Below are 25,536 nucleotides of genomic sequence, written 5' to 3'. Positions count from 1 at the left end.
GGTGCAATGTCCAAGCTTTATTAGCTACACAAGCGTTTCACTGCAGTTACTGCCACCAGATGGCACTAAAGACTCTGTTTTAGGAGTAGGACTCAAAAAGGATCTATCTGAAATAAACACATTTCCCTGGTCGTCTGTCCTGCCATGACCACCGGTTTCTTAGAAATTAGCATGAGTCTCAGTTTATTCTCTCACTTATGAACCCATAGCATGTTTCAGACACTGTGCCCGGTGTTTGGGATGTAGAAATAAAACAAGCGTTCAGTGCGGAGGGGGTGGGGGTACGGAGAGGGCAGAATCAGACAGGCAGGTATAAAGCTGAAACGCAGACTGTTGAGACCGAGTAGAGGTTATCAGAGTACCATCGGCACAGAGACGAGCACCTGACACAGACTTGGTCGACGGAGGATTCCTAGAGAAGCTGGTGGCTGAGAGCTGAGCTCTGACGAATGGGTAGAGAGAAATTAGACAAAGGAGAGCAGGCAGGGTGTCCTAAGCAGGGCAAGTGCCTTGGACTATCCTAAAAGAGGCTGCCGCTCAGGGTGCATGCTGGGGTCAGGGCGGGGCAGTGTAAGACAGGAGGTTGGCGGGCTGGCAGGGGTAGGGTCAAGGGCAGCCCCTCCGAGGAGATAATTTCCAGGAGAGCAGGGGCTTTTGCTTGTCCTACACAATAGGTCCTGGCACAGAGTCAAAAGCCCCTGCCCTCATGGAACTTACTGTTCTAGTGGGGAGCAAGCCATGAAGGCATTTGGGGAAAACATATTCCAGGTGCTTACAGGATATTTGATGAATAAATGGAGGTGCTGAGTAGCCACTGAAGATCCTATCAAACCGGAATTTCAGAAAGGTATCTAATAGGGTTAGAGAGAATGGACTGGAAACGGGGACCCTAATTAGTACCATCCAAACAAAGTACAATAAAAACTTGCACTAACTCGAGAAAGGAAAGGAGGGAGACAGAGGAGCACGCAGATGAGGCCGGGCTTCAGAGCGCACTTGTCCGCGAAAGGATTCTCCTGCCTCTGAAATGAGGAAGGAGGGATGGAGTGCTGGTCAGAGATAAGCCTGCCATCGCCCTCCGGTTCACTTTCTATACATCCACTCGGTCTCTGGTGGTGGTGACCAAGCCAAATGCCCAGTCCCGACCCGCCCGACTTCCTGATGGCTCGCGGCCCCCCCTTCCTGGCCACCTTGCCCTTGGTGCTTTCCCTGCCTGGGGCTGCGGGAGTGGCCTGAAGCTCTTCAGACACCCTGATGGGCCTGGTCGTTTCCATCAATCCTGTCCCTGATTCCATGGCTTTCGTACCTCCCGGTAACTATCTGCTGCCTGGGGGCCCAGGAAGACGCAGCAGAATAAAACCCTCAACTTGTTCCAGGAGAGGAGGATCCTTAACCCGCTCCCCGGACCTCACCGCCTATCACCTTCCATTGCACAGTCCATGGACCCTTGGTGGGGTGTGGTCCTGTTTGTTCTACTTTATCTGGGACCCTCATTCCCTGCCTCGTCAATAACAGGTCTTTATTAGATGTCTGCGGTGAAGGCACTGGGCTGGTTGCCAAAGGAGTTTCATATTAATAGAGAGATAAGGAACATGATGTGTGTATGTGTGTATAGTGTGTATATATGTATACATGTATTATATGTTACATATGTATACAGATACACATGCATACAGATATATGTAATAAATAAAAACACTTGCTACTACAATGTAGCACAAACCTAAAAGTGAAAAATATAGGCAAGAGAGCTGTTGGAGCTCAAATCTGAAGCCTTGAAGTAACAGGGAAAGTTCCAGACAGGCCTGACACAGAAGGAAGGGTAGGTTTAAATAAAGATGAACAAATTCTGCAGGCAAAATCGGCAAAGACCAAGAAGTGTGCTTAGCAATGTTCAGGGAATAACTAACAGGCCAGTGCTATGGATCTGTTAAGGAATCCTGATTTTATCCTACGGAGACAAGGAGCTACTGACGCTTTCAGGATCAACTGACTTGTACCATGTTTTTACAATTAATTTGGAAAAGCTGTGTAGGATTGATTGAAAAAAACGGAGGGGAGGGATAATTCAGAGACTGTTGTCATACTGGAGGTGAGGATGATTAAGTCCTGTATCACCCTAAAATTCTACACAGTAAGGCGTTGGCAGTGAGGATGGAAAGAAATTGGTAGCTGCCTGGATATGGACAGAGATAAAGGAGGCCAGGAGCACTATAAGGTTTCGAGCTGCAGGGAAGGGAGAGTCATGATGTCCTCAGGAGACTAAAATTCAGAGAGCGCAGTTTACTGAGCAAAGGAGTTCAATGAAGTTACACATATGAGGGGCTGAAGGTGAAGGGGACACATACGGGTGCAGATTTGTAAGAGATGCTTGTGACCAAAGCTCAGGGCAGGGGTGGGTAGTGAACGTGTGAACCTGGGAATCAGGAGAAAAGCAGAGAGAAAAGGTAGGGAAAAAGGAGGGAGGGGAGCCAGTGTGGAAGGAGGGTGTGAGAAGCAGCCCAGGGGGTCAGCCGCCGGGAGAGTAGAGTTTCAGGAGTCCCAAAGGAAACATGATTGAAGGATGACAAAGTGCCTAAGGATGGTGAATACTAAGAGACTGAGTACTGAGAAAAGGCCCAAGACCACGTCACCTGAGATCTATAAGAGAAAAGCTTCAATAGGAAAGCAAGTCAAAAGTTAGTTTATGGGGGGGGGGGGGGGCAGCAGGGCTCCAGCTGGTTTAGCCCAGTGGCTAGAGCATGAGCCCATGGACTGAAGGGTCCCTGGTTCGAGTCCAACCAAGGGCTCGTATCTCCGTTGAAGGCTAGATCCCCTGCCCCCGTCAGGGCCCATGCAGGAGGCAACCCATTGATGTGTTTCTATCACATCTATGTTTCTTTTTCTCTCTCACCCTTACCCCCTTCCACTCTCTCTGAAAAGCAATGGGAAAAATATCTTCGGATAAGGAATTATTTGGGACATATTGGGTTATAAAAATAAATTACATGGGGCCGGAAAATAAGGGTGGTGAATAAGTTGAAAGGCAGCTGAGTCGATATGGGAACTTGTTTCCCCCTTTAAGAATTGGTTGGAATTCTTGGCAGAACGTGCTGCTAAAGAACTGAGTGAATCATGGGGCTGTAAAGTACAGCATAGGAAATCTAGTCAATAATAATGTAATTAATATGTATGGTGCCAGCTGGGCACTGGAACTATCAGGGGGAACACTTTGTGAAGTATACGATTGTCTAACCACTATGCTGTACACCTGAAACGAACACAAAATAATATTAAATGTAAACTGTAATTGAAAAAAATTTTTTTTGGAAAATGTAGAAGCAGCAAGGTTTTGAGGAGGCAGGAGAGGCTGGAATTAAAGAGCAAAGGTCTTGAGGGGTCAACCTTGGAACAGAAGAAAAGCAGTCAGGAGGGGTATGAGAGGAGTAGTGAAGAATCACATTTTTAGGTGGAAAGTGAGGGAGTTCTCCAAATAACTTTGCTTTTCTCATTCAATTAAAGTCTAAGATGCTTTATCTAAAAAAAAATAATAATATATTTTTAAAATAACCTAAGATGCTTAAGATGCTGGGAAAGGAAAGAAAGAGGTGGTTGGGGTAGAATTTAAAAAAAAGGCATCATGAGACTGAGCTCAGGTCTTCAGATGTATTACCTTGGGCTGACCACCAGACTTCTCTGAGGCTTTCCTCATACAGTCGTTAAAGGATTAAACAAGATAACGCAAATGTAAATTATAAGGCACTTCTTAAACAAGAGAAGCTTGGAACGCCTAGGAGGGAGATGGAACAGCTCATGAATAAGAGATAAAGAGAGGCTTCGCCGGTCGTCAGGGAGGGCGGAGGTGAAGTCGGAGCAAGATATAAACACCTCGGGAAACCCAGGTGTGCAGTCTGTGTGACTCACTCCAGCACCCCGGAGTCAGCGCAGGTGCGGACCGGACGAGCAGCTGAAGGAATCTAGGTGAGGGTGACCTTAATACTTCTGTCAGCATGCTTACTTTGGGAAATCACGGGTAATTTTTATATACAGGATGGGGGGGCAGAGGTAGGTGTACAGTTGGTATGGAAAATACAGTAATTAATAAACAATAACACAAGAATAAGCTGCTCTGCAGACTCACAACTGTAAACCTACTTTTGCCCCACCCTGTATAAGGGACACTGGCCTCATGGACACGTCGCATGTATTTTGGAAACTGCTTAACGTTTCCATTTTTGTTAAGTAGTGCGTTTATTTTTTTATTTTTTTTTCCTATTTTGGAGTCCGTACGTTTTGTTTTTTTCAGATTCCCTTATTTTTTAAAGCTTAGGCTCTGGCATCATGCCTATAGTAGAAATGGGTAAAGGAGGCATGGAGGAGACAGCTGTCCCTCGGTCCAAGCCGAGGAGGGGGGTCGGGACCACGGCAGCCTCAGCGGCTGGAGGTAACCGAGGCGCAGCAAGGAGCCAGTGGCACCACTTCTGGAATTTGGGAGGCACGGGCCCCAGGTCCCAGGTCTAGCAAGGCCCCCACCCGGCCGAGCCAGGAGACTCAAGGACTCTTAGGAAGGACACAAGGAATTAGAAAGGGCGCTCAGCGAGTTCACCTGCCCCATCAGTTCGTGAGCCCACAAAGGGCTAATCCCTCCTCGACAGCCTCCACTATCCCATTGTGACCAGGCGCGCCCTCCTTGACTGACTGACAAAAACAGCGGGACACACACCGTTTCTGTTCTGCATAACTGTAGAAATCTGGGTGACAGACACTTAACCCCTGAGGTCATTTGCACCCCTGGGCCTGTTGGGTGACAACAGCAGTTTCTCCAGCCCCAGAGAATAGGGAGCTCCCGGCGCAGGCCCAACGAAGACCTCCATGCCGGCCCTCGTTCCAACAGGTCCCAGCACCAGGGCCTGAGGAGACCTCAGTCCCGGAAAATGCCGGGTGCCAGCCAGCGAGCGAGGCCCGAGGCCCCCCGTAGCTCCCACCCTAGGCCCGAGGGGAAACGAGCACGTTCACTTCCGCCGCGGCCTCCGGCACCCGGAAAACTTACCGGCCTACAACTCCCAGCATGCCCCTGGCCTGACGGACAGCTCCGCCCACCAATGGGAGAGCCCAGTCTGGGTTCGGGGGCCCAATCCGAGGGCGCAAAGGAGGCCATCCCTGAGGCACATCAGTGCGGCCGTATAAGTGGTCCTCTGGCCTCTCTGGTCTCCACAGAGATAAAGACCAGCCCCGTAAAATGGTGACGCCGGCTACACTATGCCGCTCACTCTCCTCCGCCTTTCGCTTTCCTAGCGAGACCCGAGCCCTCCCACCGCCCCGCCTCCGGCTCTCAGTTTGGTTCTACCCTCCCGGCCTGAGCGGACGGGCGATGTGGGATTTCCAGAGCTTATTGGGCGCTGGTGGTGTCACTCTGGAGGGCGGCAGGGGCCCTCCGCGGCGAGGGCCGCCCCTCTCGGACGGTGATTGGATTCGCCTGAGTCGAGGGCTGGGGTTGGTGCAAGGTGGGGCCAGGGCTCTTCAGCACCTGGGGTCGAAACCCGGGGAGGCGGTGGCGGCTGAGGGGCACCCTCGCCCGCCGCGTGCCCTCCCCGAAGGGCAGGGTCGGGGGAAGGATTGGGAGGCCCCTACCTCATCACGCGGGGCGAGGGTGGCGCTTGTCGCGTGTCGGCGCGGGACCGGGGGCGGGGGGCTGGGGGGGGGTAGCGGAGGGCGTGAGAGGCCCTGGGGTCCAGGGAGAGGCGGCGGAAGTAGACCTGGAAGCGCTTCCGGGGGGGACCTGGGGGGCAGGGGAGGGCGTGGGCGTCTCTGGTATGGGATGCTGCGGCGGGGCGGGGGCACGCCTGGGCAGGTCTGAGGGTCCTTCCTGCGAGGAGTCCTCCTCTTCCCGGTCGTCCTTTGGTTTGCCGAAGAGCGGTTCCCCAGGGTCTATGTTCAAGTTCCGGAACCTCTCTCCTTGGGCGGGCTTCATCGGCTACTTCATTACAGAACTGCCCCGGGCCTTTTCTGATACTGGGCATAAACGTGGGGAATATGTCAGAAAAGAGGAAGCCGCTGCTGGGCTTCGTGGGCAAACTCCCCAGTGGGACTGCCCTTGGGAACTCAGGCAAGACTCACTGCCCTTCGTGCATGGCGCTCTTCAAAGCCCCCAGGCTCTTGCCTTGTTTGCATACAGTTTGCACCACGTGTTTGGAGCAGCTGGAGCCCTTCTCAGTAGTGGACATCCGAGGGGGAGACTCTGACACCAGCTCTGAGAGGTCACTATTCCAGGAACTCAAGCCACGCGGCCTGCAGCCGCAAACCGGCATCCTCTGTCCAGTGTGTGATGCTCAGGTGGACCTGCCCAGGGGTGGAGTGAAGGCTTTAACCATAGACCACCTGGCCATGAATGATGTGATGCTGGAGAGTCTGCGTGGGGAAGGCCAGGGCCTGGTGTGTGACCTGTGCAGCGACAGGGATGTGGAGAAGAGGTGTCAGACCTGCAAAGCCAATCTCTGCCATTTCTGCTGCCAGGCGCATAGGTAAAGATGGGATACCCCAACCTGGTGTGGCTTAAGAGCAGAGTAGAAAGAGGTGTTGAGACGGAGAAATCCCCCCTTTGGTGAGCAGATGAAAAGCTTTATCAAATGCCATGGAAGGGCAAAGAGCAGTCTATGATGGGAGAGCAAATACTCTAGAATAGTAGTGTACTCCTGCAGCCTTATATAATGCCCACTGTAATAGTGGTATCAAAGGCTTGCATAGTCCTTCCCAGTTTGCAAAGCACATTCACAGTGTCCTTGGATCATCAATCCTTTGCATGCCAGATAGTTGTACTGGGTGCTGGAGAAACAGGAGAATGAATAGAATAGCATAGCCCCTGCCTCAATCTCACTTGATCCTTGCACCTCTTATAGAAAAATAGGCACTGTTTCTACCCCTATTTATTGAGGAAACAAGCTCAGCAATATGTCATTTGCCAAGGTCCCAGAGCTGGTAAGTAGTATATAACAACTGAATTTTGTGTCCAGACCTGACTGCATTCTCAGGTTTCTACTAATCCATGCTGCCCTTCCCAGTGTAAGGTGCTAATTGGCAGGGCCCCAGCTCAGCCTTTGCCTTGTACCCTAGAGTCACTCTGGAGCATGGTGAAGTGGGCTGGTAGGTGCTCACTGGGGTGCAAGATGGTGTCGTTTATGGCGTTTGGTGAACAGTTTGTCATATGAATCTCAGCTCCTCAATCCCTTCCCCCATTCCAGGGCATCAGAATATAAAGCAGGCAAGGTTTTAGGATTATCCTCAAGTACTTTTTAAGTTCTATCTTCCATTTATTCTCTGGCCTCACCCACAGAACATCTTCAGTCTTTCTATTTTTAACTTGTAACTGTGACTGCCTTGCTGCCCACTAAACAGCTGGTCCTGTTTTCTCTACAGCCACTCCTCTGGGGCCAGAACAGGCACCATGGCTTCCTAGGGATTTCCCTGAATTTCTGGAGGGCTCCAGAAAAAAGAGCTTTGATTCTGAACACTGACTTCACTCTCTAATGTTGGTAACTTGTTGAGGAAAATTCTAGCTTGCAGCTTTGGGTGATACAGGAACTGGCCAAAGGAAATGCTCTACCAACACCTTAGATAAAAGCTGAGGGAGACTTTTTGTGGGGTCAGCTAGCTGCTTTCCAATGGCCTGGGGTTTACCGCTGTGCCATCTGGCACAGTTGCTTCTTGGTGCTGGGTTTCACGTTGCTCTCACCTCTAGCTTGCTGGAGGAGTAGGCTGCGGCTCTTGTCTAAACTTGCCAATTTAACTCTTTGGGACAAGTTCGAGGATGTAGACTCAGTGTTGCAACCTTTTGCAATGTCATGTCCTAAGCCGGAGAGCCCTAGTTTACTATCATTTATTCTGTACAACGGCCCTTTCAGGTATGAATTGGTGAGGAACTGGAATCAGAGAGGACCATGTAGTTAGAAAGAGGTCAGAGCAAGGAACTGAACTCAGGTTTGTCTGACTTCAGAGCCCATGCTCTTAAAACTGCTGGACTATTTCCCAACTAGAATGGTTCCCTAATTTCTTGTTCCTGACTGCCCCTAGGCGGCAGAAGAAAACGACTTACCATACCATGGTGGACCTAAAAGACTTGAAAGGCTACAGCCGGGTTGGGAAAGCCATCCTGTGTCCTGCTCACCCTACGGAGGAGCTGAGGCTCTTCTGTGAGCTGTGTGACCGCCCTGTGTGTCGCAACTGTGTGGTGGGTGAGCACCAGGAGCACCCCTGTGACTTCGCCAGCAACATTATCCATAAGCATGGGGACTCCGTGCGGGGGCTCCTCAAAGACACCCAGCCCCGCGTGGAGGCCCTGGAGGAAGCCCTGGAACAGATCAGAGAGATGAACAGTGCCCTCCAGCAGCGAGTGGAGGCCGTGGCAGCGGATGTCCGCACATTCTCTGAGGGCTATGTCAAGGCCATCGAGGAGCATCGGGACAAGCTGCTGAAGCAGCTGGAAGACATCCGGGTCCAGAAGGAGAACTCCCTACAGCTGCAGAAGGCGCAGCTGGAGCAGCTGCTAGCAGACATGCGCACGGGAGTGGAGTTCACCGAGCACTTGCTGACCAGTGGCTCTGACTTGGAGATCCTCATCACCAAGGGGGTGGTAGTGGAGCGGCTCACGAAGCTGAACCAAGTTGAATACAGCGCCCATCCCAGAGTAAACGATAAGATATGCTTCTCTCCTCAGGAGAAAGCAGGCCGGTGCCGTGGCTATGAAGTTTACGGGGCCATCAATACCAAAGAGGTCGATCCAGCCAAATGTGTCCTTCAAGGAGAAGGTAGGAAGGCACTTCCCATTGGCACTGAGAGGGCAGTGGACAGGGTCTTGGTATTTAAAGAGGGTAACTTTTCCAGCCAGGCCTTTGTTCATCTCTGAAGAGCTCCCTACTGACCAGTTTACTGAAGGACAGTGAACCCCCTTCCTTGCCCTTTTCTCTCTGCTTTGTTCTGGTCAGGGTACAGTTAACATCCCCTGCCAGCATGAGGCCTGACCCTTTTCCAGCTGAGAAATGTAGTAATTACCAAGGAACTCAAGGATCATGCTCTTTCTATTAGAAGACAAAACACGGGCGGTGCCCCTTAGGAAATAAGAGTATGGACTTCAGGGCAGGGCGAAATCCCAAGTGCTCAGAGAGGAGCATGGCAGGCCCCAGGTTGCTTGGATCAAGTTCTGAAGAGAGTTTCAGGAGTGAGGAAGAGATTGTGGTTTATTTCCTTTTGTGCCCTTTTTGGTTCACATAAGCCACATGACATTGGTGCTTAAAAGAACACGGTAGGCATTTCATTCAGTAGGGGGGGAAACATCATTGACCACAGCATTCTAAAGAAGGCCTGGTATTCACACATGTCACAGACCAGTCCTGACAGGAAGGCTGTATCCTAGAGCCCTCCTGACTCTGGCACAGGAATTGGTAACTGTTTGGAGGTCACAGATCCCTTTGAGAATGATCTTTTCCCAAGAAACACCCACTACTTTGGACAGTTTCAGATTTTTAGGCTTCATAAGCCTCTCCTGAACCCCTGTTTTCATCTGACTGCTGTGGGAGTGATTAAACTAACTGAACCAGGTCTGGCTCTTTTCTTGGGGGAGGGATCTAGTTATTTTTTTAAAAGGTAGTCTCTTGTGTCCTTACTATTGAATATCCCAGCACCTTGGCACGAGCTACTGCGCTATGGAGGGTCTCAGAGTCCAAGCCTATTCCAGCAGTATCTGCAGCTGAGAGAAGGTAGTTTTGGGGCTAAGAGCCTCCTTTGCAGGGTCTAGAGATTTTCTTCTCTAAGTACTTAGGCCAATCCTGAGTATTTCAAAGCTGCTTTAGGGCTGAAGTTAAGGTCCAGGATCCCGTGATCCAAAAGCAGCTGCTGTGAGAGAGAGCCAGGCTCAAAAGGAGAGACTCCCAGCAGGTGTGCTCTGGGAGACAGAACGGGAAGAGAGAAGAAGGGAGCAGCAGGGTGATCACCATGAACAGGAAGCACAGCCTTATGTTCGAAAGAGAAAAAGCAAGAGGGTGTCCGACCTGGGGAGGCAGTCGCAGTTGGCCTTGAAGGTGAGGGCTGCGTGTTTACCTTCCGCAGATCTCCACAGAGCCCGGGAGAAACAGACAGCCTCTTTCATCTTGCTCTGTAAGGATGCAGCGGGAGAGAACATGGGCCGGGGAGGAGACAACATTCAAGTCGCAGTTGTCCCTAAAGATAAGAAAGACAGGTTTGTACTACGGTCACGTGTCATGGTTAATAAGCGGCGATGAAACTGGAAACGTGAGGTCCTTGGCCGTAGTGGAGCTGTAACTGCAGTCGTTACCACCTGCCTCCTGTGGTGCTGCTAAAAATGTGGAATGACCAGTTGGATCCGATGTGTTTTCTTGTATATATTCAATTCTCTCCCAAAGGTCTGATCTGCCCGGTTGTCTTCATCCCAGGCTTGGAATAGATTGAAAAACATTCTGTATTAGACTGAATGGTGCCCTTCTCAAAATTCAACCCCACCTGGCTACTTAGTTGTATTGGGAGCTGAGTTGTATGGCTCTGGAGAGGGAAGGGGTAGGACAGAGTGCAGGAGGGCGCCGCAGAAGCCATAAAGTTGTCAAGGAATTCATCCGTCCAGCAGATTAAACTGGCATTTATGTTGCTTCCCTTCTGTTGTGAAAGTAATTTCTGAGACAAGTAGAAGCAGCATCGTGTTTGGGGGACATTTAAAATTTGATCAAACTTAATGTAGTTTACATCCTAAAATAGTGGGCAACTGAAGCAGGCTGTGAGAGTGAATGGCTTTGTGGAACTCTCCTCTCCACCCAGTCCCATCAGAACGATGGTGAAGGACAACAAGGACGGGACATACTGCGTCTCCTACACCCCCAAGGAGCCTGGCATCTACACGGTGTTGGTCCGCGTCAAAGAGCAGCACGTGCCGGTGAGTAAGACGTGTGCCTCCTGAGCGCCGTTCGCCCTGGCCCCGGGGGCTCTGTCACCTGAGGATGTGGAGGCCTTTCTCACGGGACCAGCTGTATAGACGGCCTACGTAGGGTGCTCTTTCTCACCGCCCTTCCCTTAGAGGTGCCCCCGATTTAGCGACTCTTCTTCTTGCCAGAGGATGCTGGTGACTCAGAACTCTCTAGCCCTAATTTACCTCCGGGCAGCTAGGCCCGTATTTTCTCTCTCCCGGTTGGCTTACTGGAACTCTGCATTTGGGAAAGATGCTTTAGCCATAGGGGCAATCTGCTAGCAGACAACACACACTCAAGATGGAATGTAGCTCAGGGTTTTCCAGCTTTGTTCAGACTCTGACCAGACGCGGACTTACTGGAGCACGATCAGACTTACACCCTCCTCTCCTTTCAGCTGCCTCGTCACCTACCTGCTGCCCATGTGATTCTCTACTCTGTTTTCATGCATGCTTACCTGTTACATGGCTACCACACCACCTCCACAGACAAGTGTAACACTTCCTGGTTAGAGATGATGAATTTTAAAAAATTGGGGCCATACTCGCCATGTCCAGCAGTCTCTCTGCTGACATTTGAGTAGTCAGAGGCTCCCCCAAACAAATCAACACTGACGGGGGCACTGAAATACCACAGAGTCCTGACATGTCAGGCCTGTGGCCTGCGCACTAAGAAGACTCCCTGTTCCACTCTTTGCTTGCCTGACTGCAGAGTGCCAGCATTAGGTGTTGCATACATTATTTCATTTTACCTCCAAACCATTCAGGCACGGAGAGCCTCATCTGACAGACTAAGACACCACACATGCCAGTAGAGCACAATCAGAATTTGACCCCATATTTTTTTTAATTCCAAGTTGTTTTTCAGATAGACTGTAAACTCTTTAAAGGCAGAGACTTAACATCTGCAAGGCTTCTCAGGTGCCAGACTTGACTCTGCTTTCAGACTGCACGGTTCACAGAGGGATAGGCACACAGCAACACCTAGCAAATATTTTACTGTTTAACATAGGCTAGAAATTGGGGAATGGAAGTTACCCATGCAGGAAAGGAGGGCAAGTAGGAGAGTTTCTTAGTTGAGAATTATTAACCACACTCTCAACCTTTCTCTCGTGCAAATCTCTTCCCTCTCCCAGAATATGTGGGTAGGTAAACAAATATGTCCAGGATGGAAGGTAAGGAGGTAGCTGAGTATATGAGGAGAGGAGGTGGGAGGCTGAGAAACTGGAGGAAGGATCATGGGATGTCCTGGCCTTGTGGTTGTGGCGCTCAACTAATTACCTGAGATTCCTCCAGAATTGAGAAGATAGCAACCAAGGCAGTGACACGAAAGCACAGACAGGGTTACCGGTGTGTCAAGTGCTAGGAGGGCAGCACAGACTCCTTGACTCTGTCACTGCATTTGTATCTGGCCCCGTCCAGCTGAGCACCCAGCAGTTCTTGTCCCGTAGTGCTTCCTCCTGCTGTCCTGGTCCCTTTAAGGGCAGGCCCTGTGACTTACACTCCGTTTAGCGCATAGGACGCTTAGCACATCCCTGTTGACTCATACATGAGGTGCTGTTCTTTGCTCTTGGTCTGAACACCGAAGGGCTCGCCATTCAATGTGACGGTAAGGAAGAGGCACCGCTCGCACCCAGGCGTGTTTCACTGCTGCACGTTCTGCTCCAGTGGAGGCCAGAAAACGGCTCGCTGTGCCTGTGGGGGCACCATGCCAGGTAAGGAGGGCCCGTCGCTCTTGACAGTCCTTCCCCTCTGGGCCTGTCTCCCGCAATGGGAATCAGCTACTGCACAGACAGTGGGTTTGGGATATTCCACTTAGGCTTTGTTTGTAAGAATATAGTCTGTGGATACAAGTACCACGGCTCTAAAACTTTTGTTCTGAACATTGAAACAGCAAACTTACAAGTTCTGAGCTCTTTTAGTGCTGATACAGTTCACCAACCCCATGAACCCTGTGCTTCTCTGGAGCTTGGTTGCCTGTTTCTACCCTTTCCAGCATCCTGTTCCTTTTAAAGGTTAAAGAAGTTCCAAACGGTAGGGCTGGGAGGCGGTGGATGATTAAACCAGATGAACCAAGTCTGGCTCTTTGCTTCAGGGGAGAGGGTCAGCTCGGACAAGAGATCTAATTATTTTTTTTAAAGCATTCTATCGTGGCCTTACCCTAACGGTGAGCCTTAAGCTAGGCTTTTGTACCCTTTGGTATAAACACTTCAGGATCTACCTTTTTTATTTCCACTACTCTGCCCTTCTCTTTTATCTTGATTATTTCAGAGTTAAAATCCAAACCAGTTCATCTCCTGAGTTAGCACAGTGTTAATAACACTCTTCTCAGAACTGCAGCTAACCTTAATTGGTTTGCTGTCCTCGGTCCTGGGAGTCCTCCTGACTACAGAGGCGTCCAGTAGCTTACTCCTCTCACTGGGTTTTTATTAGCTGTCTTTACATCCAGGAGTCGGAGTATTGCCGGGAGCTTTAATTTCCACAGTAACTACTTGGCTCACTCTGATGGTGTGTTTCCCTCTCCTTTTTGTACCACACAGGGGGGTACCTAGGCTGTGGCCATGGACACAAAGGCCACCCGGGCCGCCCCCACTGGTCATGCTGTGGGAAGTTTACAGAGAAGTCGGAGTGCACGTGGATGGGTGGGCAGAGCACAGCAAGGAGTCTACTCCGGACCGTGGCGCTCTGACGGTTTCCCATGTCAACCTGCTGAAGCTGCAGCCAGCACAACTTCAGATCACTAGACAACCCCAGACCTTGATTAATTCTGAAGAAACCAATAGAATTAAAAACAAAGTGCCTTATCTATACTCTGCAGTAAGAGTACTTTTTGTGAGTTATCCACTGATTGTATGTGCAGATGGCTGACAGGACGCCACCATCTTTCTCTTAACGGTGGGCTGGCAGTGTTCTGGCTACACCAGAGGAGGCTGTCTTCTGTTCATATGGGGATGGGGGCCTCTATGTGTTAAACTTAGAGATCACAGGGATAGTCTGGTTCCTTACTTTTTGATAATTAACCTTTTTTATTTCTCCCTGAGCTACATTTTATATAGATATTTTCCTCAGAAATAAAAACCTCTTTATCACATCCACTGTTCCCTAGCACAATTTTAATGGGTTATAATGTGATCTTGCTGTTTAGGTGGAAGACTCCCTTCCCCTCTATGCCATGTTCATCTTGTACCTACAGAGCCTAGATTACTACTTGGTGAGGGCACACAGGTAAGTAAATAAAGGGAAATGGTGTTGAAACAGAACCTCATACATTTACTGCGGTCCTGCTCGTGCCAGGCGCCTAGGCACCCTCGCCTCACACCTCTCAGTGCCCTTTGTTTTTTTGTAGTCTTCACTTTGGCCTGTGTGCCCAGGAAGTTAACTAGAACCTTGGACTTCTAATAGTGCACCTACTTAGCTGTTAAGAGTCGAAAGAGAATTCTTGGTGCAGGTACACAGCTGATCGCTTTCCCTACAAACATTTTCCTCTTTTGGTTTTTGTGGCATCTCTTATTTCTCCTCATTGACTTTCCTTCTTAGTCTTTGCTGGTTCCTCATCTCTGCAGTCTCGACACATTGGAAAGCCCCAAGGATCAGTTCTTGCATTTCTACTTCCCACTCCCTAGATGACCTCATTCTCTGATGCCTTTAAATACCATTTATACACTGGTGACTCCAAGTTCATCTCCAGCTCCAAACTCCAAAGGATTATATCCGATACCTTACTTAATGTCTCCACTTGGATATGTCACAGGCACCTCAAATTTAAAATGTCCTAAACAGAACTCCCATTTTCTGATTCTCACTTCCCACCTGCCTATGCGACCCAACTGTTTATCCTGCAGCCTTCTCCATCTCTTTCAAAGGTAAGTCCAAATCCATTCTTACAGGTTGTGGAATTAACAGCCTTGACTCCCCTTCTCATGCACCACAGCCAATCCACGGGCAAATCCCATCAGCCACCCCTTCAAAATACACCTGCTGAGCACTGCTCTCCCCCTGCACTGCTACCATCCCGAGATGCCAAGATTTCTCTCCTGGAGCTTGCCATCTCACTCGCCTCTCTGCTTCCACCCTTACCCTCCTATGGTCTATTCTCCACAGTTAGAAAGGTCCCTTTAAAACACCTCAGATCATGTCTCTTCTGCACAACATCTTTCAGTGGCCTCCCACCGCACTCAGAACAAAGCTGGTCCTTATTCCAGCATATGAGACCCTGCATGACCTGCTCTCCTCTCATTTCCTACCCGCCCTCCCCTCTACCCATCACTCTATTCCAGCCAATCTGGCCTGCCTGGTGCTCCTTAAACCCCTCAAGTACTCTCTGTCTTGCAGCTTTGTCAAGCCCCCCCCCCCCCCCCCCCAAAATCTGGAATGGTCTTCTCACAGATACCTACATGACTCACTCATTTTCCTCAGTTTCTGCTATGCCAAGTATCTTCCTGGAGAGGTCCCTGAGTACCTTGCATAAAACAGCAATGCTCCCCCGACCAGGACTCCTATTACCCTTACTTGGCTTCACCACCACCTACCATATATATTCTATTTGCTTACTGCCTGCCCTCTTACTCTACACTGTAAGCTCTGTGAAGGCAGAGATTTGGCATTTATTAACTACTATATATTGTCCCTCTTTATATTGTCCCTGGCACACAGTAGAGGCTTAATATTCTGTTGAATAAATAAAGATCTAACTGGTAGGGTTTTTAGTTTGGATCTCCTTGGTATCTTTCTACAAGCCAGACTTTGCTTCCCCCAAACTCCAATATTTGTCACTTAACCAAATGCCACTTAGAAAAAATCTTGGCCTTCTCTCAAACATGTTGGGCAAAATAAATGCACCTTAGGGACCAGGCTTGAGTTTTCTAATGACCTCAGACATCTAGGGAATTGCTTGGAGGAAGCAGCTTACTGTACTTACATCATTTTCCCCACGTCTTTTAACAAATCCGATTTCAAAAACAAGGATAAAAGGCTTATGATTTATTTCAGTTGGAAAAAGATTTCAGTAACTGGATGACTCCTGTGGATGAGCAACAGAAAACTTCTAGGTATCTAGGTTTTGGCAAATGCCCTAGGCTTTAAGCAATATTAATGGCAACAGTTCCATTACCAAGATTCAGAAAGTTTGTGCAGGTGGTGGGGGTACACGGGCTGTTCTAAACACAATCTGACTTAACTGCCTGCCAGCTGAAAACCTGGCAAAGTAAGAGTGAGCTGCAGAGCCCAAGACTCCAAGGTGAGAAAGAGAAGTCTGAGCATTTAGGAATTGTCCCCAGTGTAACAAATGCTTCAGAAGTCACCTGTGAGTTGGGAGCACTCATACAACAATGCTAAATGAAACATTAATACTAAATACTAAAAATACTGTAGATTTGTAAAAATACAAATACTATAAAAGTGATGCAAATACTAAATTCTGACACAAAGAGTACATGATATGATAGCAATATGAAATGACACAACATTAAATGATATACAAAGCACCTCTTTGATCTTGCCCCTGAGAGGGAGAAGTGCCTGGAAGTGAGAACACTGCAGAGGAATGGCCGGAGGTCCACTCTGCTCGGCCCAGGAAGAGATGGTTATAGGAGCAGCCTCACTGGCAGGAGAGAAAGAGAGATGGGATGGAGCCTGTGTTAGAAAAAGTAATCACACAGGTCCCCCACCAGCTGAGAAGAGAAAGGCAACAGAGCTTTTACTGAAGCTTGTGCACAACTCCCAGAGTTTTCCAAAATTATCTAAAGCTAAAACTTTAGCTTTCTGAAGTCATTCATCGGTTTATGTCACTCATTAAATAAGTCGACTGATTAGTTACCATGATAACTAACCCTCAATTCTGGGGATCAGAGTATGCCTCCCTGTGCGGAGGGCAGAAGGCCTGATGGTGAAATGAAATGCCAAGGAGCTCAAAGGACCACGGTTAGGTCGTCCTCCCAGATGGTAATACACACCAACACTGGCACCATTCTGGGCTCTGTGAACAGGAAGTTAGATGCCAAAAAGGACTTTGAGGTCAGCCAAGGTGAGCTTGGTGACAGATTCTCCAGATCCTGATAGAATCTGTCTAGCCAAATCTTTCTTTTTCTCTTGGAGCTGCAAGATCTTCTCTTCCACTGTTTCTTCACAAACAAATCTAAAAGCAGACAAGCAAACAATGAGAAACCCAAGGCAGCATATCCAATAACATGTTCAAACTTCTACTTAAGCTTTAGTTTTAAATGAGGTTTCTTCCTTTATTTAAGCTTTCTTAGGTTCGGTTAAGAACTCTAAGTGTAGGCAATCCAAACAACCCCAACTAAATATATGTCCATTTAAAATGATGTGACTCAAACTGAGTTTTTCTTTCTTTCTGAAGCTAAGGTAATTGAGAAATGCCAAAATAAGCAAAAGATATCACTGCCCAAAAAAGCGTAGAGAGTCAGCTTTCACACAAAAAGCTCCATCATGATAAGACCAGAAGGCCTTGAAGTTTATCAAGTTTCTGCCAGGTATGTGTGCTGGTTTAAAAACAGAGTATCTTATTTCTGGGCGAATTCACACTGAAAACAGGTTTTACAAACTGAGGAAATGTCACTGTTGTCACTCAATCCCTCATCCACTACTGATTAAGCATTCACTATACACCACGTACTACATTAAGTGTGTATATAGATTAATATAGTCTTGCTCTCAAAGAGAACACGAGAAAAACAAACAATGATACCACCAAGTAAGTGCTACGATGGAAGTATGTGCAGTGTGCAAAAGGAGCAGGAGGAAATCTGTCGAGTAAGAGTGAACTCTTCCTGTGTGACCTGGAGGGAGAGCGAGGGCTTGCCAGATGGAAGAGGGGTTTGCACGAAAGCTACACTTGGGAAGGGTCCTAGGTCCTGGGAGACCTTTACCTACCTGTGGATGACGACGTCATTCTGCTGCCCTACTCGGTAAATTCGGTCGCAAGCTTGATCTTCAAGTGATGGGTTCCTGGCAGAAGAGAAGTAAAGCTCAAAGGTACTGCCATCCCGGGTTAGGGGCGGCCACTCCATAGGCAGATCCAGCCCACAGCCTGTCTTTGGTATGGCTCGTTAGCTACAAATGGTGGTTACATTTTTAAAGGGTTGTAAAAACAAAGAAAATCCAACAATGAAAAATATGCGAGAGACCTATGCAGCCTGCAAAGCCTAAAGTAATTACAGAAAGTTTGCAGATCCCCTGTTCTAGGCTATACTGGCCTCAGAAAGTTGAGTGTCAGACATTTTCCTGCCCTCTAATGAGCAACTGGGGTCACTGCTAACAGTAACTCGGCACTATCATCAGGTCACAACTGTAACAGGTGAAACCATCGTTCAAATTCAGTCACTAACTAGCTGGGTGATCCTGGGCAAGTCATGTAACCTCAACCCTCTACATTTCAGATTGCTAGTTGTAAATGTGAGAGCTGGCTAAGGAACTTCATTACCTTTTTCAATTTCCCTATTCTGTGATTCAACTAAGGAAACAATTTGTTTCCTTCTTTAAGATTCTTATTCTCAACTCCAAACTAGTCTCTCTTCTTACTGCTTTAAAATCTTCCACATTTCTCCATTTCAGAAAATAGCATAATTCCCAGTCTGCCTTCCTCACTCACTCACACGTATGGGGGTGTCCCACGTTCTAAGACTTGAACACAGTCTCCAGGGTGATAGTAACAGCTGGGCTGCTGGAGAATTAGACCCATGTGTGGCAGTCCCTGACTGGCACAACTGGAAAACCAAAAGCTGGGACTATGACACTTTCTCCAGAAAAGGCGCTATTACACTCCGGTGCTGACACTACGGGGGAGGCCAGGGTGACATGTAAAGTGTATTCCTATCATCATTAGAAAATTCCTCCCTCATTCCTTTCAGAGTAACACTGCTCCCTCTTTTCCAGGGTTGAGAGTTCCCTGGATGTCAACAAGTATGTCTGAAATGGGGTATTTTGAAGAGGTAGAACTGAGGGAAGGAGCTCTTAGCCATGAGGAAAAGCCCTGCTCCCAGTTTCCATGGAAACAGGTGTTAGAATAACAATAAAGTGAAGGGACTATTTTCAGTGGCATCTGAAGCCTTGGTTGCTCAGGAATTGGAGGCTGTCAACTAGCCCCAGGCCAGGTTTAGATCTGCATCTCCACAGGCCTGTGCAGAGATATCTCCCTAACACCGGAGCAGAGCCAACAAGGAAGAGAGGCCCCGATGCCCCTCCAGCCTGCTGGTCCCCTGCTCCGCCGTGAAACTCAAGAAAGATCCAGAATCGTTACCAGTGCATATCCAGAAGAAAAAGATGGTTCCCTCCAGTCAGGTTTAGACCAACACCTCCAGCCAAAAGCGAGATCAGCATGACCTTCAAAAGAAAACACACCATTAACTTCCTATAATACACCTCTCCTCCGGTCTCAGGTTCAAACCCAACATCAATACAGAGAAGCACCATGTTCCTACCCAATTTCCTTCTGCTGTCAGAAATGCACTATTTTGAAACTCTAAGATGCCCCACCTTTGAGAAAATTCTCACTTCACATATTTTTGGTGAGTGAATCCCAAAACACTCATGTGTCTGCCAAAATATACAAATACTACACTCCAGAGGACTGGGGGTGGTTAGCGCAATACACTTTCCTTTAACCAGATTCTGTCTGTGCCATCAGTCGCTGCGTCACCAAGCACCGCTGCTGTGTTCCTCCTGCCTGTCACTCACCGACACCTTCCAAATTCTTATTATCCGTCACTAGACGCCTTCATTCTTCACGTCCCCCCCATGTCCTCATATCCAAATTCCACACGTTCAAGACTTTCCTGCTCCACAAAGATTCTCCTCCTACCCACTCTGCTCACTCTCCTTCAGCTCTCATATTTTACTCTCTTTGTGGAACTTGCATACTTTGAAATGTACCCCATAAGTGTCTCATAAATTAAAAAGACCTGCAGGGATCAAAGCTATGAATATTAAATTGAGGTGCTACATTAGAATTCTCTGTATAACTGAGAAAATTTTGCTCTAAATTCTGTAACTCTGATGTGACCAGCTTGTACCTGAGGGCCCCTGGAGTTGTTAAATGCCTCTACCAAATCCATTCTCTGTTTGGGGCTGACAGAGCCGTCGATGGTGGCGTAAGTCAGTCTGTGCCTCCGCAGGTGCAACGCTACAACCTTCAGCATGCTGGTCCACTGAGAGACAATGACACTGGAAGGAGGGAAAACAACCAACCCAGCCCCCAAGCGGTTAAACTCATGTGCAGGGCAGTTGTGCCCCTATAAGTCTTAAGATTCAGTTGTCAAATGTGGGTGAGGAAAGGCCTTCTGTTACCTAAGGGGGCGAGGGACACACTTAGGTCATGTTTTAAGATTATAATGTGTATAAATAAATAAATCGTGACATTTTTTAAAAGATTATAATGCTCCCAGTTGTTTCCGAATCCAGCCTATGATGTATCTGGTGCTAACGGAAGTCAGGATAAAGTGGTGACTAGACTAAAGCAAGATTTGCAGCCTCCTATCATTCTGGGGTCGAGTGTTCACCCAGAAGAGCTCTGTGGTCCTGCAGAAAAGGGTCTCAGGCCACCCTCCCTTGCCAGTCCTAATAACAAGCTGCTAGGACTTTTCTGCTCCCCTCACCCAACCCCTCCATGCTGTTTTAATTTTTTAGATCAAAATATTTCATATATACAGATTTATAACATACATATAAGTTGTAACAAAGAACAAATGGACTCCCTGTCTGCTCACACAGCTCTCCCTTTTGCATCCATTACTCCCTTGCTTGTCTTCAGATAATTTTCTACTTTTAAACATTTCTTCAAAGGCTTAGCCTACTCTGATCCTCTACGGGTTTTTTTTCATCAGAGCCACAAACATTTTAATTAGAAATCACAGGGAGGTTGTGCTATAACCTCAGTGCTCTCTGCTAAGCATGACTCAAGGTCCTTGATATAAAAAGCTGAGATTTATAACTATCAGCAATACCAAATTTTCTTGCTTAATTACAAGTAATACCCGAATAATGAAATAACACATTTACCTCTTTTGAGATCCGGAATTTCTTTGGATCGCCTCCAGCTCTGCCAACAGAGATGAAATCTGGAAAAGGTTACATTAACACATGTAGGCTTAAGCCCTTTTCTCCATTATATCTCCCCAGAACCACTGAAGCAGGACCCTGGGTGGCCTCTGCCTCTGGTCTGACCCTTCTCTGCTCCACTCTGCTCTCTGCAGCCAGACAGCTATTTCAACAATGTCAGTGTGTCCCTTTCCTCCCTGCCTCAAGCCCCTTAAGGGGCTTCCCACTGAGGATCAAGCCCAAGCTCTGCACCATGATCCCTGCTGCTCTGGCCTCTGCTTCCATCTCCAGCTTCGTCTCTCACTACGCCCTCCTCAGTCAACACTCATCACACCGAAGTTCTTCCTCCACCAAGCCATGCTTTGTCTCATCTGCATCCATTCTGTTCCCCTGCCGAGGACACCCTTACATGTCAGCTTAATGTCACTTTTACTGGAGGTATTCCGTAGCCCCCAAAGTATGGGTTAGGGGCCCACCGCCCACCTGCTACTACAGCACGTTCTGCTCTGATCGCCTGGTCTTTCACACTATGTAGTGACTGCTTATTTAATCATCTTTGCTTCCATGACTTGAGATTCTCCAAGAAGGCAGAGCCAGCATGTGTCTGGTCACTTCCGTACCCCTGGCACCAAGCACATTACTAGCCCAGAGAAGGTCCCGTCCTAACATCTGTGGAAGGAGAATGTGGAAGCACTTCCCCAGCTGGAGGCCTCTCCAAATGTTGAAGAGGATGTGTCCAGACTGCGGCACTTGCTAAAGCTTCCAGGCAAGCTCTCTGATTTTACCAACACCCCTCAGGACACAGCCACGTCCACAGGGGACCGGTCAGCAGGAACACACGGGCCTGACTTCGGACGGCAGCTGCGTTCATTCCTTCTGACTGCTAATGCGGACGACCTTTCAAAAGCCCCTGAAGGGCCCCAGCGTTCATCCCCAGAATGGGGGAGGAGGGAGGAAATTGGACCAGGAATAGGGAGACTAATTCTTACTCTGCCATCACGTGACTGTATCACTTCGGAACTCCCAGTGAGGAGTTCAGACTCATCAGGAAACATGGGGCTGAGCCAGATGATCTCTGAGGTCCCTCAGCCCCCACACTCCACACTATTGCTACAGCGGCTCCTGTAGAGGCCCCGCACGCGCGGCTGCTTCCCAGTCTGAAGCAGCAGGCCGATGCCGGGCGGGAAGCGAGTCCCAGGGCTGCACCATTTTCAATTAGTAGGAAGGAAAGAGCAGGTACATGAATTGCGTGGTATCTTGGCAACTCAAGGTTCTGGGAAGTGCTCTGATTGTCACATGAAAAGAATGGTGACAAGTATTTTGAGAAACTGTAGTGAGAGAGCAGGATTCATGGTCCATGTGCTGGGGTCAAATCCCAGTAACATCCTGCCTAAGCTTAGGTTTATGTTACTAAAGAAAACTCCCTTCCCTTCATAAAACAGCCTTGAGTGGTGTGAACTACTATTAATGGGCTTACATTAATTAAGCCTTGTGAATAAATATCACCTGAATATTAGACAAGGAACATGAATTATTAGGAATTTAAGTTTTAACCCAAAGGCTAACTTTGAAGGCACCAGAACAGGAAGTCTGGCCACATATGTTGCTCTTCTTATGATTCTCTCAGTTATTAGTGGTAAAGAGCTAGGAAAATATTTTAAAATTTTAATGAAAAGTATTCTCCAGTAACACCGTTCCCTTGGCAGTGACCTCCTTTCTAGTTATTTTTTAAAAAGCCTTTGAAGAAAGGCCGAGGCTAGGGCTGGGCTGGGGATGAAAGGCAGGACTCGAGCTGCAGTGTATCTCAGCCTCCTCTAACAGCTCTCCAGCCCTAAAGAGCTCTAGTGGGTAGAGCAGAATGACTGATGAAGATAGAGGGCTGTGTGGGAAACACTCCGCGCAGATGGGAGCCTTTCAACAAGTCAAAGCGATTGGCACGCAGGTGCATTAACAGCCTCTGAGGTCCACCTTTTGTTGTTTTCCATTAGAGCTTTCCTGAAACAAACTGCTTGCTCACTGCAGCCCTCTCCTGGCATAAACCCGATAGGCTCTGTTCCCAGTAACCCCTGACGGAAAAGCTGCCTTCGTGCCGGGCTGGCCCGAGTCACTCTCCGAAAGCCCCCGGAGTAACTACAGTTCTGTTTGCGAAATAAAATTAGAATGTAAGCCTGGAGGGAGAGTTTGATCAGCTGAAATCGAACAGTTCTAGCTCTGCCATCAAAGGACTGTCCCCTCTTGGACAAATGTGTGAGGAGCCCAAGTCCGTCCATGAGAAGAGAGGTGACCAAGTACCTTGGTGCTCTCTCTCGTGTCTTCAAAAAGCTCCACCGGGAAGCACTCGCCATTCAGGGAAACAGTGGAAGCTGGCTCTGAGTTCTGGAGTTCGGACAAGGTCAAAGCGTTGAGCTGGTCCTCCAGGGAAAGGAGCAGGCCTTCGCTCTTCAGCTCTGTCGGATCCAGGGCCTGAGCAGAAGACAGACGGGACGGGAGCCGGTGGGCTCTCGAGGGAGCGAGACTCAGGATTTGCCAGTGAAGTGCTGCCTGTTAACACTCCACACAGCAAAATGTCCTCTAACTGATTGTCAATATCTCCTCAGAGAAACCCTGATTAAAATGTAATCTTGCAAGTTTTTTCACCAGATAAAAGATAAATCAAATGATGGAGCTTTTTAGTGACCTGCCAGGCAGATCACATGATCATTCTTTTTCTCCAGCTGGGACAGTCTAGTAAATTAAGCTATTGATAATCAAGATACATAACTCCTCAAAAGAATAAAATACTCCTTTTAACTATGGATGTGCCTCTTTCCAACGTAAAGGCAACTTCTGCAATTGTATAAATACTTGAGTTTTCAACTCGAGTAGACTTAAAAGCCCTAATACTACCTGAAAGCAGGGGGAAAAAGTAACTAAATCAGCTTTATGACATCCTAAAATACCCAAGTATTCATAAATGATTTCCTTTTTAACAAAACAAACAATAAAAACTGTTCTCAACATCATGGGAATTATCAAGATCAATATAAAACAAAGTAAAATAAACAAACACCAAAAACCAAAGACACACACCAAAACCCATTTTCCTTGGTCCAGGAGACTGGATCCCAGATGCAGAAACAGACATGGATTTCCCGGCAGCCCCTCTGGATACGAAGCTAAAGGCTTTTCTTACCGACTTCAGCAAAGAGAGATGACAGCAACACTGGCGGAGTCTCAGCAACTGTGACAATATGTGGGCGGTGCTGGATTTCTGTGAGTCTGCGGCCACAGAGCGCCCAGGCCCACTGGACCCAAACTCCTGTGCCACTTCAGGAAGGAAAACAAACGAGAGGAAACAGTGAGGGTTTAAAACAGAGAAATATGGGGACGAATCAAGAACTAAATGATGCTATTTTAAAATCCTTTGATCTGAGATTCAATAATATAACATTTCTATTAATATAACATTTCTATTAATATAATAATATAATATAACATAACATAACATTTCTATTAATCAGCCAATGAAATGCTGGTTTTCTTTATAGACCTATTTGTATTTAATAAAGCAGATTTTGAAACTAATTAAAAAGAAGCGAAAATCACCAGGACTGCTGCTTACAAATTGGCATATTATACTTTGGTTTGAGGTTCCTAGCTAAGGTCAAGTTTCTGATACCAAGAATCCACAACTTCCCACTGCTGTAATTTTATGAATCTGAATGCACATTGTCATTAGTTACGTAGGAGTGTCCCACTGCTCACCTCTACTGAATGGATTATCAGGGCTTCGTCCAGATTGGCTGTCCCCACCTTCCTGTCTTTTTAGATAGGATTGTAGAGCTGACCTGCCTCAGATAAAAAACAAACCAATAAGCACATACTGTTTGCTACAACCAGATGGGTTTACAATGGTAACCGCTGAACTGTGCTTGCAGTAGCACCTTGGAAAACTATAAAAGGACTTGTTAATGTAACGTAAGGCTCATAGCAAGCATTATTCAAAGGTAACAAAAAATAACTATTAAAAACCCCCAAAACATTTAAAAATGATTGGTAAATAATATATTAACATAAAAATATTAGAATATTTAATATTAACATGTAATATACCGATATGTTGATATTTAGTATAATACAATATTACTGTTATTGATAAATATGAATAAATATAAGGTATACACAGAGAAAAAAACATATTCATGCTCGAAGTGAGAGGTAGTATAAGAGTAAATCTGGAATTCAGGGAAGGAGACGAGTTTTATAGAAAATGCAAACACCCGATGACAAGGATTACGAAACAGGTGTTTTTTTTAGGTTCCAATGAGATTCTGGGTAACATGTCAAAGGTCAGAGATGGGATTTTCCAATATGGCCCCCTGAGGACCAGATGATGTGGTGCAGTGACACCCTAGCACTTCTATGCACGGAAGCCAAGGAAAAGCAGGTTCAAGAGCCTTCCATGTGTGAGTGAGACAAAGGTGAGCTGGGGAGGACGTAAGGAGCAAGAAAGGGAGATTATTCTAAAAGGAACACAGATATCCACCTTATCAATAATACCAATA

At 47.6% G+C, this 25,536-nt stretch overlaps 2 protein-coding genes across 6 annotated transcripts in view; one reads left to right on the top strand and one right to left on the bottom strand.

Annotated features, from left to right (window-relative positions):
• Positions 1-5,443: 5,443 nt before the first annotated feature.
• Positions 5,444-14,032, top strand: TRIM45 (tripartite motif containing 45). Of its 4 annotated transcripts, XM_081122123.1 has the most exons (7): positions 5,444-5,483; positions 6,250-6,500; positions 8,047-8,780; positions 10,078-10,207; positions 10,738-10,912; positions 12,531-12,657; positions 13,483-14,032. In XM_081122123.1, the coding sequence occupies exons 2-7, from the start codon at positions 6,364-6,366 to the stop codon at positions 13,629-13,631; spliced, it is 1,452 nt and encodes a 483-aa protein (XP_080978249.1). In that variant the 5' UTR covers positions 5,444-5,483; positions 6,250-6,363; the 3' UTR covers positions 13,632-14,032. The 4 variants fall into 4 exon arrangements, with proteins under 4 accessions (XP_080978249.1, XP_080978247.1, XP_080978246.1 ...); XM_081122121.1 differs by lacking the exon at positions 5,444-5,483 and having other exon boundaries at positions 5,676-6,500; positions 10,798-10,912; XM_081122120.1 differs by lacking the exon at positions 5,444-5,483 and having other exon boundaries at positions 5,774-6,500.
• Positions 14,033-15,907: 1,875 nt separating this feature from the next.
• TTF2 (transcription termination factor 2) overlaps positions 15,908-25,536 on the bottom strand; it is a 28,342-nt gene continuing 18,713 nt past the window's right edge. Inside the window, exons 16-24 of one of the 2 annotated variants that reach the window (XM_081122119.1) lie at positions 24,737-24,819; positions 24,165-24,298; positions 23,285-23,455; positions 20,954-21,012; positions 19,969-20,119; positions 19,197-19,279; positions 17,831-17,905; positions 16,894-17,075; positions 15,908-16,541 (exon numbers count right to left, since the gene is read on the bottom strand). In XM_081122119.1, the coding sequence (XP_080978245.1) occupies positions 16,931-17,075; positions 17,831-17,905; positions 19,197-19,279; positions 19,969-20,119; positions 20,954-21,012; positions 23,285-23,455; positions 24,165-24,298; positions 24,737-24,819 (901 nt within the window). In that variant the 3' untranslated portion in view covers positions 15,908-16,541; positions 16,894-16,930. Of the gene's footprint in view, positions 17,076-17,830; positions 17,906-19,196; positions 19,280-19,968; positions 20,120-20,953; positions 21,013-23,284; positions 23,456-24,164; positions 24,299-24,736; positions 24,820-25,536 lie in introns of both variants that reach the window. The other variant, XM_081122118.1, reaches the window with a different exon arrangement.

Source organism: Miniopterus schreibersii (genome assembly GCF_964146895.1).
Source record: "Miniopterus schreibersii genome assembly, chromosome: 19".
In the NCBI taxonomy this organism is placed as follows: Eukaryota; Metazoa; Chordata; class Mammalia; order Chiroptera; family Miniopteridae; genus Miniopterus; species Miniopterus schreibersii.
This window is presented reverse-complemented; position numbering and strand designations above follow the sequence as displayed.

Excerpts from the sequence above, each read along its gene's own strand:
- TRIM45 (XM_081122120.1), top strand. The coding sequence starts at position 6,013 with ATGTCAGAAAAGAGGAAGCCGCTGCTGGGCTTCGTGGGCAAACTCCCC. Across the intron at positions 6,501-8,046 it reads TTCTGCTGCCAGGCGCATAG|GCGGCAGAAGAAAACGACTT; the intron begins GTAAAGATGGGA and ends GACTGCCCCTAG. Across the intron at positions 8,781-10,077 it reads ATGTGTCCTTCAAGGAGAAG|ATCTCCACAGAGCCCGGGAG; the intron begins GTAGGAAGGCAC and ends TACCTTCCGCAG.